This window comes from Mus pahari, chromosome 1 (genome assembly GCF_900095145.1).
Source record: "Mus pahari chromosome 1, PAHARI_EIJ_v1.1, whole genome shotgun sequence".
NCBI classification, from domain to species: Eukaryota; Metazoa; Chordata; class Mammalia; order Rodentia; family Muridae; genus Mus; species Mus pahari.
The window spans coordinates 95,850,086-95,863,172 of NC_034590.1; the positions used below are offsets into that span (position 1 = coordinate 95,850,086).

The 13,087-nt window shown below is 45.7% G+C and overlaps 1 protein-coding gene across 1 annotated transcript in view; it reads right to left on the reverse strand.

The window, feature by feature from the left end:
* Nfatc2ip (nuclear factor of activated T cells 2 interacting protein) overlaps window positions 1-8,776 on the reverse strand; it is a 12,682-nt gene extending 3,906 nt beyond the window's left edge. Inside the window, exons 1-6 of the mRNA XM_021219605.2 lie at window positions 8,398-8,776; window positions 7,977-8,049; window positions 3,405-3,516; window positions 2,613-2,693; window positions 2,339-2,525; window positions 1-13 (exon numbers count right to left, since the gene is read on the reverse strand). The exon at window positions 1-13 is cut by the window's left edge and continues 156 nt beyond it. Coding sequence (XP_021075264.1) covers window positions 1-13; window positions 2,339-2,525; window positions 2,613-2,693; window positions 3,405-3,516; window positions 7,977-8,049; window positions 8,398-8,766 — 835 coding nt within the window. The 5' untranslated portion in view covers window positions 8,767-8,776. The remainder of the gene's footprint in view (window positions 14-2,338; window positions 2,526-2,612; window positions 2,694-3,404; window positions 3,517-7,976; window positions 8,050-8,397) is intronic.
* Between the last annotated feature and the right edge of the window lie 4,311 nt (window positions 8,777-13,087).

A 13,087-nucleotide genomic window follows, 5' to 3' on the forward strand; every position in this document is an offset into this window, starting at 1 on the left:
GACAATTCAATCTCTCCAAAAAGCAAAAGAATCCTGTTTGGAGACACCCCAAGATGATTGGCCATGTGATCCACCACATTCTGAAGGGGCTCCGACTAGAAGATAAAAAGGAGAATCTTGGGCTGGAGAGATGGCTCAGTGGGTAAGAGCACTGACTGCTCTTCCGAAGGTCATGAGTTCAAATCCCAGCAACCACATGGTGGCTCACAACCACCTGTAATGAGATCTGACGCCTCTTCTGGTGTGTCTGAAGTCAGCTGCAGCGTACACATATATAATAAATAAATCTTTTAAAAGAGAAGAAGAATCTTTAAAAAGAGAAGAAGAATCTTGAGATTCCGCACCCCACCCCAGAGCCACCACCACAAACATGGTTTCTGGCCTGGGCTACTTGTGAGATGCTTCATATTTACCTGGCAAGAAGTGGTCCCAGCAAATAGCACAGAGAAATTAAATAGCTGGGGCTAAGGAGATAGTTCAGTCAAAAGTGCCTAGCATGTAAGCAAGATCTGACCTTGGATCTTTGGCACTACATGAAAGCTAGGAGTGACAGGTAGCACCTGAAATCCCTGTGATGAAGAGGTGACGATAAAGAACTGCATCAGTGAGCTCCAGGTTGAGGAAGAGCTCATCTCAAAAAACCAACTGATACCAGCTACCATCCTCTGGCTTCTACAAGCACATGCATACACTCATGCACCCCACCTCACCCCCATGCACTCAGGCACACACCCACAGGAACATATGCATAAAGACAGATGTGGCCTTGTTGGAGGAAGTGCATCCCTGTGTAAAAAAACCTCTAAGACAGAAGTTGGTACCAGGAACTAGATACTGCTGTGAAGACCTGACCAGGCTTTTGTTTGGAGGAAAGTGAATTTTGGGACTTTGGAAAGCAGTGGTATGCTTCAAGTGGGCCTTAATGGGCCACACTAGTAGAAACATGTAAGACCATGGTGCTAAGGGTGATTTGAACTGTTGGGGTCTGACTCAAGAGGTTTCAGAGGAGAAGAATTTTAGTATGTGGCCTACATACTGTTTTTGTGATATTTTGATGAACAATGACAATGTAGCTGCTTTTTGCCCTTGTCTGAAGAGTCTGCCTGAGGCTAAAGTGAAGAGATTTAGATTAATTGCACTGACAAAGAAAATCTCAAAAACCCTAGCAGACTCTATCCTGTAGTTCTCTCTTATGAAGAGCATTTTGATCAAGTCTGGCAAGCTTAGAAAAGAAAAATACAAAATGTGTAGGTCAAGGATTAAAGGGGCACCGGGAAGTGCAATAGAGCTAAATCCTGTGTTTAAGGATATTAAATAGAATTAAGGGAATGGTGACCTCTGGCCAAGACCACACACAGATACACAGATAAGCTTATTTTTTATGTTTGTTGTTGTAAGATGGATAGTTATATCATATTAGCCATTACAACCTGGTTATTGTTTTATTTGAACATGAGACATGATTATGCATCAAATTGACAAGGGATAGATTGTGATAGCTATTCATTGTGCACAGTGGGTGGGCAAGGGGATGGGAAGGGGAATAAGGTGGGGGGAGGGTCATATGAGCAGGGGAGAGGGAGATCAGCTGGGGCATGGAGGCAATCTCTAGGACATGCCAGAAATCTGGGATGAGGAGAGCCTCCAGAGGGTCTAAGGGGGCAGGCAAGGGGTGACTCTAGCTGAGATTCCTAGCAGTTGGGGATATAGATCCTGAAGCGGCCACTTCCTGTAGCCAGGCAGGACTCCCAGTGGAAGGATAAAGGCAGCAACCCACCCACACGCCCACAAAGACTTAGACCCAAAACATGTCCTGCCTACAAGATGTGCCTGCCGCCATGATGATAATAGACTAAACTTCTGAAAATGTAACCCAGCCCCAATTAAATGTTTTCTTTTATAAGAGTTGTCTTGGTCATGGTCTCTTCACAGCATTAAACTCTAAGACATTCATAAAGATACCATGTATTTTTGTGTATGTGTTTGCTTTTTCAAATAGCTATATAGTTCATGCTAGTTTCAAATTCTAGATCCTCATGCCTTCACCTCCTATGTACTGAGATTACAGATATATGCTAACCATTATACCTGGCCTGAAGATGGTATGCCAAGAAGCCTTGAAAGATGGGCAAATTTTGCCAAAAAAAGGTAAGAATGAGGAAAAATACAGACAAATGGAACACCAAGTGCCAAGGCATGGAGAGATGAAAGAGGTGGGTGGCCCTCGAGAGCATGATGTGAAGGAAGATGGCTCCCTCCTGCTAGTATACTACCATTTCAACATCTGTCTCTCCAAGGGAAGCTACTGATCCTGTCCATGGTGGTTCCAAGTACTCACTGTCCTGACAGGCAATCTGACTAGGTCAGCCCGGCACCGGATCTTGAGTGTAAAGAGTCGAGAGCTCTGTGGCAAGACAGGCCCTTCCACTAGGACCACCTCATCATCTGTGCTCTGAAGGGCTGGACTCTGGTGCTGCTTGGGGCTCAGGCAGGACCGAAGATCTTGGAGACGCTTGTTCACTTCCCTGGGTATGGAGAAGACATTGGAACAATTGAGGTTGATGATCCTCTCAAACTGCCCTTCTCCACCACAAAGTCCCCAACCCCAGGACCTTAACTTCTGGAGCGCCTCAGTATGCTTTCTGCTTTTGTTCCTTGATGAAGGTTGGGGCAAAGGAGAAATGTCCTGGTCCCTACAGAAAGAAGGGCAGGATGGTAGCAAAAGCGAGATTCCCTCCTTCACATGCTTCCCTTGATGGGCTGGTGGCTTCCAGGAGCCTAGAAGCTAGAGGAAAGCCTTCCAGCAGCAGCGCTTTACAAGACACGTGCAATAAGAGACATTGTTTTTACATGTACATGATCCAAAAATGGGGAGTAGAAACATCTCACTCTAGGAAAATGTCAATTGCCGGGCGTGGTGGCACACACCTTTAATCCCAGCACTTGGGAGGCAGAGGCAGGCGGATTTCTGAGTTCGAGGCCAGCCTGGTCTACAAAGTGAGTTCCAGTACAGCCAGAGAAACCCTGTCTCAAAACAAACAAACAAACAAACAAAAGGAAAATGTCAATTATTCAATATACACCAGGCACTAACTTAATCAGCTACTTAACAATTCTCAAGTAGCAGCAGGACCAGCCCCATTTTACAGATAAGGGACACGAAGCAAAGTGGACAGGGACAGCTGACAGAATCTGAGTCATACCCACATTGCCACCACCATTCCTAAGGCTGATCTAGAAGGTCCTGTGTCACTCTCCAGGACAAGCCACTTCCCCCTACATCTGAGCCTCATCTTCCACCCCTTCTCCTTGGCCTTCTGGAAGCTACCCAAGTCTTGTTTCCTCAGCCCATCTTTCCAGTGCTCTTCCTGCTACTAGGGCCTTAATGTCCTAGCCTCACTCACAGAAACTCTTCCATTTTCTTTTCTTCTTTCTCACGCTTCTTCCTGAGCTTCTTTTTCCAGGGAGAACCTGAAGGCAGGGCATCCTCAGAGGGAGAATTTGTCACATCTGCCTCTAGGAGCAGAGAAGAGGGAGGAAAGGGTTACCTTCAAGATGGCTGGGGAGGCCAAGAAGAAACAAGTCAAAGGCTTTAGGAAGGGGCAGAGGAGGTCAAGAGTAGTGGCACATGCAAATCTCAGTACTCGAGAGGCTGAGCCAGAGGTCAGGAGTTGGAGGCCAGCATGGACCACAGACATTCTGGAGTTTTTGTTCTTTTGAGTTTTGTTCTAAAAGTGGGTAGACAAGAGGTGGCAGTGTAGTTCAGTAATAGAGCACATGTCTAGCATCCAGGGGCCCTGAAAGCTGAGTTCAATCCCCATTAACAAAAGGAGGGGGGAATGCTAAAAGATAGGAGGCACACATAGCAGTTTGAATGTGTATGAACACATGTGTAAGTACATGTTTGAGTGTGTTTGTGTACATGTGAAGACCAGAAGTCAACCTCAAGTGTCATTCCTCAGGCACCATGCATCAGACCAGGCTGGCTGGCCAGCAAGCCCTCGAGATCCACTGTCTCCAGCTCTCCGGTGCTGGAATGTTTGGCGTTCCCATCATGCTCTGCTGCCATAGACGAACCTCACTTGGGTTCTCGATCCATGGGCCAAACTCAGGTTCCGGTTACAGGTGGGCAAAGAGTCGGCGAGAAGGAGGGGTGACAAACAGATTCGACACAAGGGAGTATGGATCTGAATGTCATTTGTCTCAAAGCAAGCATCAGTTTTATAATACAGAAAACAAAGGAGTCAGATATCTCAGCAGGCAGGTACATCTGACACAAAACAGAGGAATGCCTACAAAGGACTGGCAGGAACCAACTGGGATAAAATTCAATGTTAACAACTGGGAATCAAAAGCAGCTCCACCTAAGGTCCACTTAATCTTAGAAGTCAGGGGCTTCTGGTGAGATGGCTCAGCGGTTAAGAGCACTGACTGCTCTTCCGGAGGTCCTGAGTTCAAATCCCTGCCACATGGTGGCTCACAACCACTCGTAATGAGATCTGAAGACAGCTACAGTGTACTTACATATAACAAATAAAATCTTTAAAAAAAAAAAAGAAAGTCAGGGGCAAGGGCTTTATGCCCTTGCCATAGTTCCTATTCTAGTCTATTGTATAGTCTACCTCCCCCTTAGGCCATTGTAAATTCCTGTGTATGGGTGTAGCTCAGCTATCTATAGTTCTAATTCTAAGTATCTACTCTGGTTCCTTCCTTCTTCCTAAATAATGGTAAATCCTGCATATGGGTGTAGCTTGCCCTGAGATTTCTAACTCTGTGTAGTAGATAGTAATGCCTGATTTCTTCCACGATCTCTTTTATAAAACTAGAGGCAATTCTGCACTTGATCTTAGCCAAAGGCCAAGAAGGGATTAGAAGCAATTCTGAATGACACTGAATAGGCAACATTCTTACTGAATTTAAAACCCAAGGTTGGCTCAAGGACTGCCTAGGACTGATGAGGAATCTAACTTAGCTATATATCAAAAAATCAATCCTTAGAAGCACTTATAATAAAGCAATATTAAGGGAAAGCACATTTACCACTAAACAAGGACATTGGAGCATTCGTTATACAGGATGCCACGGTTCCAGGAGACTAAGTTTCTGTGAACTTTTTGCCTTGGGACAGCGCCCAGGTTTTTGGGATCTGTCACGCGTGTCACTACTGGAGTGGATGTAGCACTCCGCTTTTTTCAACTTGGGATTGGAGGTTCAAACTCAAGTCCTTAGGCCTGCACAGTAAGCACTTTACTGGGCCATCATCTCAGCCCCCTAGTACTTTCCAATAGCAGACAAGTATATGAGGGGTGGTTTTTAATTGTTTACTTATTTACTATGATTTTTTAAAAAAGACTTATTTATTATTATATGTAAGTAGACTGTAGCTGTCTTCAGACACTCCAGAAGAGGGCATCAGATCTCATTACGGGTAGTTGTGAGCCACCATGTGGTTGTTGGGATTTGAACTCAGGACCTTCAGAAGAAGGGTCAGGGCTCTTAACCGCTGTGAGATGAACGCAGCACATGGAGATCAGAGAGCAACTCTGATGAGTTGGCTCTTTCCTTCCACTGTGGATCCTTGGGAATGAGTGAGGTTTCAGGCTTGCCTTTCAGGCTTTCCCTGGCCCTATTTATTATTTTTCATTACAACACTCACTCAAACTTAAATTTCTTTTTTTCTTTTTTAAAGATTTATTTATATGAGTACACTGTAGTTGCCTTCAGACACACCAGAAGAGGGCATCAGATGATTGTGAGCCACCATGTGCTTGCTGGGAATTGAACTAAGGACCCCTGGAAGAGTAGTCAGAGCTCTTAACCACTGAGCCATCTCTCCAGCCCCACATTTCTTTATGCTGCTTCGTATGAGCATGCTCTTCATTCAGTTCTCAACACCTCAGGATAAAGACCGAGCAAAGGAAACAATGATACTAAACCCTACACAGTAGTTCCCAATCAGAGACAAGCTTGCCTCCCAGGTATCTAAAATCACAAGGTCTGAAGGTGATTTTGGCTGTCAGAACACAGAGAGGAAGTGCTTTAGAGAGTGCTACTGACAGCTAGTGGATCCTAAAATGGCTTTCTACAATGTCCCCTACAACAAAGAATTTTCCAATCTAAGTTATCAGCAATGCTGAGGTTAAGAAACATTGTCCTAGGGGCTGGAGAGGTGGCTCAGCATTTAAGACTGCTCTTATGAAGGTCCTGAGTTCAAATCCCAGTAACTGCATGGTGGCTCACAACCATCCATAATGAGATTTGACACCATTTTCTGGTGTGTTGGAAGACAGCTACAGTGTACTTAAATATAATAATAAATCTTTGGGCCAGAACGAGTAGGGCCAACTGGAGCAACCAACCACATGATGGTTCATAACCATCTGTACAGCTACAGCTACAGTGCATACATATATATATATATACATACATATACATATATAGGGTTTTGTTGGTTTTTTTTTTTTTTTTTTGTTTTTTTTTTTTTTTGGTTTTTCGAGACAGGGATTCTCTCTGTAGCCCTGGCCGTCCTAGAACTCACTCTGTAGACCAAGCTGGCCTCAAACTCAGAAATCCACCTGCCTCTGCTAGGATTAAAGGCATGTGCCACCACTGCCTGGCTATAAATCTTTTAAAAAGACAGCAACAAAAACAAAACTACATAACTTATAATAAAAGAAAGAAAGAAAGTTAGAAAGAAAAAGGAAAGAAAGACTGTCCTAACTAAATATGGCAGTGCTGTAGGACTGACAGCCTGCTTCTTTTTTTCTTTAAGATTTATTTACTGGGGAGGAAGGCAGGGGCATTGTTCATGCCATAGCATATGTGTTGGGATCAGAAGACAACTTTCTCTCATTTTACTCCGTTTCTGAGTCAGTGTCTCCCCTGTTATTTTTGCCACTGGGTATGTGAGCTTCCAGCAGTCTTTTCCGGTACCCAGTATAAATGGCATCATTACAGGTGTATACCACCCCATCTGGCTTTTTATGTGGCTGTTAGGTATCAGGCTCCCCAACTCCAAGTCTACACTTTTAAAACCCTTCCTAAGATACCCTGCACTACTGGACATCAAGGACACGGGTATCTTTTATATCACATCACACTTCTACATTCTGGGTGCTATCCTAACCATGGACATGGCAAATAAAATATACACAAAATCCTTTTAGTTCTCACCAAAAATCTTTAAGATAGGTCCACAATTATCCCCATTCTCCTCACGAGGAAAACTTGCCCAAAGTCACACAGTTATGAAGGATTTAAATACAGGCCAAATGACTCCTGTGCCTGTTCTTAATCAGCCTACCACACTCCCTCACCTAACAGAAAGAAGTCTTAGTTCCAGATCTTTGCAGACTGTATCACTCCCCTCTTAGCCTTGAGTCTTAGTCACTGGCCTTATTAAAGGGTTTGCAAAAACTTATCAGTAGAGAAGAAGAAAGAATGGGCAGTTCTGACAAAAGTCAAAGAACAGCCTTTTGGCTCCAAAGTGTTCCCAAGGATGGAACACTGCAGGAGTGCTGATGTAACAAGATGTCACAGTGTCTCAGAACTCCCTTCACCCCTATTATGATAACACAGATCAAAATGTCAAGGGAAGGTACCTCAAAAAACTGTACTTTAACATATCCGTATGCCCATAAGGACCTGAAGGGGGGGAAGGGGTAGACATGGCTGCTAAGTAGTTCCTGTGACTTCTGATTAATGAATCAGCTCCTTTATCGACCTTAACTTTCCCCTAGCTCAGACTCAGGAGTCCATTTTCCCAATGCCACTTAGAATCAAAATTGTGTGTCAACTGGATAACACCTGAGCACCATTCCCCAGACCCTAGACACCACTGAAGCACAGAGAGGAGGGGCGGGGGGAGGGAGGGAGGGAGAGAGAGAGAGAGAGAGAGAGAGAACTGACTACAGGGATGTAAACTTTAGAGTCTCAGAGAAGACAGGTCAGGGTACTCCCGACAAGCCCACTCTTACCATCTTCAGGCTCTGAGGGGCACAGTTTCAAGAGGGATGAATTATCTGGAATGAGGTTGAGGCTGCTCTGTACCTACGAAGACAAAAGGGGAAGAGGAGGTGGGTCTCACATCCTGCCAACTCTACTCAAGACAAGAATGGCTCTTCCCTAAGGCTCTTCTCTAAGGACTCCAATCTCTGAAGCGCATCTAGGAGGCCAGCTTTCCTCGATCTCCCTCAATCTCCCTCAGCCTCCCTCTACCCGAAGACACAATCCCAGATAACTCCATACATCTAACATTACCGAATCCCCTCGTATCTCCAATCTACAAGTATTCATCACACACACACACACACACACACACACACACTGCCCCAAGCCAAACCCACCACGCCAGTCTTAGCAGTCCCCCAACAACCCTCCTTGGGGACCTTGCTGCACCTTCCCGGAGTACACTGGAACCACCGGCGCCTCTCCAGGATCCAGCAGCCGCCGCCGCCGTCGCACCAATGTACGCGGGGCTCCCGCGGGCCCCTCGGCCGCCCCTTCACTGTCACTGTCGCTGTCCTGCCCAGGTTTGGCCGGCGCGGGAAGGGGGGCGACCGGCACCTCTAGTGGGTCTGCGACGACTTCCAAGACCTCTTCGTCGCTGTCACTGATCAAGTCCACAAGCACGGTGTCTGGAAAGTGCCTAGTCGGAGACTGCGGGGCGCGAGGACACCGGCCACGGGCGACTCGGGCTCTCCGAGCGCCTCGGCCGCCTCGGCCACCGCGGGACCTCGGACCACGTCTCCTCAGGGGTTCCGCCATCTCCCACACAGCTTCCACATACACAGGGCTCTACACAGTCACGGGCCCACCGTATCAGCGTCTGTACCTTTCATTGGACAAACAGCCTGCCGGTCATCATCTCTTCCCGCCCACACGCTCTGGATCCGCCTGTCCACGTTCTCATTGGTCTATTTACCTGTCTATCACCTACCCTCCACTAAAACAAAGGCGCCAAAGATTCCAATCTCTTTGGTACAATCAAAAAAAGGATTCGATTCTGTACAGTTCACCCATTGGCTAAATTTCCTCCTGACCCAGCCTTCCCCAGGACCCGCCCATTGGAGAAATCCATTTTCCTGGTTGGTGAAAGACTGGCGCATCCTGGGAATTGTAGTCCTCATACTCTGAAGCCATAGGAAAAGCCTTGTGGAACTAACGTTAGAAGACCTTGGGCTGTGGATTCCTTTTGTGTCCTCAACCTCTGTGTGGCAGGAGTTCCGTTCCACACTAAACACTTTCATGCATGTCACCTCGGAAATGCTCTACAAACACAATATCAATACAACATATCTAATAGCACAGCACAACTCAGAAACACTTTTTAAGACAATTACAAATTAAAATAAGAGGCTCACTTCTCCCTGTTCCAAGAAAAGAGGCTTCCTTCTGGCTCCTCTTTTCTGATCATTGAAATATGAATGCTTCTCGGTTTACAGCGGGGTTACTCTTGATAAAGGCCTTGCTGCCGCTTATCTATACAATGTACTACAGAGCACCAGGGTTCATGCTCGAGATTGTAGACTAGGAGCTAGCTGCGCTTTCCAGCAACATGCTATGCACACTTAGCTCATTTGGGAAACAATACAACTTCAAAACTCAGAAAGGTCTGAATTCTGAGAGGTCTTTGATGGTCTAATGTTTGTCTGTTGGTCAATACCCTGCTGGCATTCACTCATGCATGTAGAAATTAACTGAAAAAATATAAGTACTGTCAGTCAGTACCATGGCTGTGTATATGCTAATCCTTCCAATGACTTTTCACAACTCAGCAATTCAAGGTAGTCTTCTCTTTGAAATGCAGACATAGCCGGGGAATGGTGCACGCCTTTAATCCCAGCACTTGGGAGGCAGAAGCAGGTGGATCTCTGAATTTGAGGCCAGCCACCTGATCTACAGAGTGAGTTCCAGGACAGCCAGGTCTACACAGAGAAACCCTGACTCAAAAAAAAAAAGAAAGAAAGAAAGAAAGAAAGAAAGAAAGAAAGAAAGAAAGAAAGAAAGAAAGAAAGAAAGAAAAAGAAAGGGCTGGTGAGATGGCTCAGTGGGTAAGGACACAGACTGTTCTTCCAAAGGTCCTGAGTTCAAATCCCAGCAACCACATGGTGGCTCACAACCACCCATTATGAGATCTGACACCCTATTCTGGTGTGTCTGAAGTCATCATCTACAGTGTACTTATGTATAATAATGAATAAATCTTTAAAAAAAAAAGAAAGAAAGAAAAAGAAAAAGAAAAAGAAAAAGAAAAAGAAAAGAAAAGAAAAGAAAGAAAGAAAGGAAAGAAGGAAAGTGCAGACATGAGAGGGTTAGCTACCCAGTCTCCTTGGCCAAGTGAGAGAGGGCCAGAGTCTAGACTCAGAGGTGGTCTTATTCCAACATTCAACTACCACTGTCATAAATTATGTTTGTTGTATCACTCTTGCCCCCCCAAAACCTATTAGCTAACAGAGTCTGTCTCCCAACTTACCATGATATAGTTCAGATGGATGGACCTAGAGAGATGTCTCAGTGTTTAAGAGACCTTTCAGAGGACTCGGGTTCAGTTCCCAGCACCTACATGGCAGCTCACAACCACCTGGAATTCCATTCCATATCCAATACCCTCTCCAGGCCTCTATGTGGTGCACAGGCAGGCAGGCAGACAGACAGACAGACAGACAGACAGACAGGCACACACACACACACACACACACACACACACACACACACACAGACTCCAAATCATTTTTTTTTAAGTTAAGATGACTTTGTGTTTTTTTTTAAGGTTTATTTATTTATTTATTTATTTATTATATGTAAATACACCATAGCTGTCTTCAGACACTCCAGAAGATGGAGTCAGATCTCCTTACAGATAGTTGTGAGCCACCATGTGGTTGCTCGGATTTGAACTCAGGACCTTCAGAAGAGCAGTCAGGTGCTCTTACCCACTGAGCCGTCTCACCAGCCCGACTTTGTGTTTTACTAAAAGATGTTATCAGAGACTGCAAAGGTGGTTCAGGGGTTAAGAACACTGACTGCTCCTCCAAAGGTCCTGAGTTCAATTCCCAGCACCTACAAATCACAACTGTCTGAATTCAGTTCTAGCTCCAACATCCTCTTCTGACCTCCTCAGACACTGCATGAGACATACATGCAGACAAAACACTAATGCAAAGAAAATAAAAATTGTTGTGTTTTATAAAAAGAAGCAATATGTTTGGTGGAGACACAGTAAGGTATGGGAGGAGGGAGAAGGGGTCGCTCCTTCAGGCCCATGCTGAAGAATCCTTTCCCCCCTGAGGTAGAGTTTATTCAGGGCATGGGAAGGAGAGTTGAGAAAAAGGCAGAGGAGAAGGAGGAGGGGGAAAGAGAAGAGGAGTAGAGGAGGCTGGCCATGAGCACATGGAGAGAGAGGGGGGAAGGGAATGGGGAGAGAGGGGGAAGGGATTTAAAAAGCAGGAGCAAATATACAATCATGAAACACAGACACTTTTGTGGATGCCAGCAAGAGCTTACTGACAGTAGCCTGTCATAGCTGTCTCCTAAGAGGCTCCACCAGTTCCTGACAAATACAGAGGTGGATGCTCACAGCCTACCATTGAACTGAGCACAGGGTTCCCAATGGAGGAGCTAGAGAAAGGACCCAAGGAGATGAAGGGGTTTGCAGCCCCATAGGAGGAAGAACAATATGAACTAACCAGTACCCCCAGAGCTCCCAGGGACTAAATCACCAACCAAAGAGTACACATGATGGGACTCATGGCTCCAGCTGCATATGTAGCAGAGGATAGCCTAGTCAGTCATCAATGGGAGGAGAGGCCCTTGGTCCTGTGAAGGCTCTTATGCCCACGTGTAGGGACTGCCAGGGCCAGGAAGCAGGTGTGGGTGGGTTGGTGAGCAGGGGAAGGGGAGCAGATAGGGGGTTTTCAGAGGGGAAACCAGGAAGGGGTACAACATTTGAAATGTAAATAAAGTAAATAATAATAATAATAGCAGGAGCAAGAGAAGAGAAGGGACCAAGAGAGGGAGGAGGGGGGCAAGCAGCCCCTTTAATAGTAAGTCAGGCACACCTGGCTGTTACCAGGTAACTGTGGGACGGAGCCTAGATGAAATTCCAACAAAAAATAATGAATTAATTTTTGCTTTGCTTTGTTTTGTTTCTGTTTTTGTTTTTGTTTTTGTTTTTGTTTTTGTTTTAGAGACAGGGTTTCTCTGTGTAGCCCTGGCTGTCCTGGAACTCATTCTGTAGACCAGGCTGGCCTCGAACTCAGAAATCCACCTGCCTCTGCCTCCCAAGTGCTGGGATCAAAGGCGTGTGCCACAACTGCCCTGCAATGAATTAATTTTTAATTTAAAAATCAACTTAGAGCCGGGTAGTGGTGGCTCATGCCCTTGATCCCAGCACTTGGGAGGCAGAGGCAGACAAATCTCTGTGAGTTCAAGGCCAGTTTGGTCTACAGAGTGAGTTCCAGGACAGCCAGCACTACACAGAAAAAGCTCGTCTCAACCGACCCTCCTAAAAAAAATCAAACTGGGGAAACCAGATCCAAGAACTTATCAGATAGGCCAGACCAAGAGTATAACTTCCTCATAAGGAGCCCAGAAAATGATGGATGCCTGCCACTGACATGCTATGTCTCCACACCAGCCTGTCGCCTGATACCCAATGGCTACATCATAGACTGATAAGCAGAGGGTTCTCTGACTTTCTCTGGGGCTTAGCTTGCCTCAGTTTCCCACCGTTGCCTGGCTCAATTGCCTACCCATACCCCTGCTCTCCTGACCCAACCTGGACTTAAAGCCACCATTTCCTGCTTTTGAACCCTGGTTCCAGCAGCTCCCTCCTGTCACTGGCCTGATTAGTTATCAATGCAGACTCCATCAGTTCACTTCTGAGATCTTTTGAACTCTGATGCAGCCCTTTCTGTTTATTCTGTAAATCTTATATATGCAGGGAGATATAATTTGCTGTCTGTTGTGTCATGTGAGAGTTAATGTTAGTAATTATGATCGGGATAAAAGAACATGCATTCATGTCAGAGACCAGGCTGAGAAAGCCCAGGCATCTTACATCTCGGGCATCCTGCAGCCCAGGCAT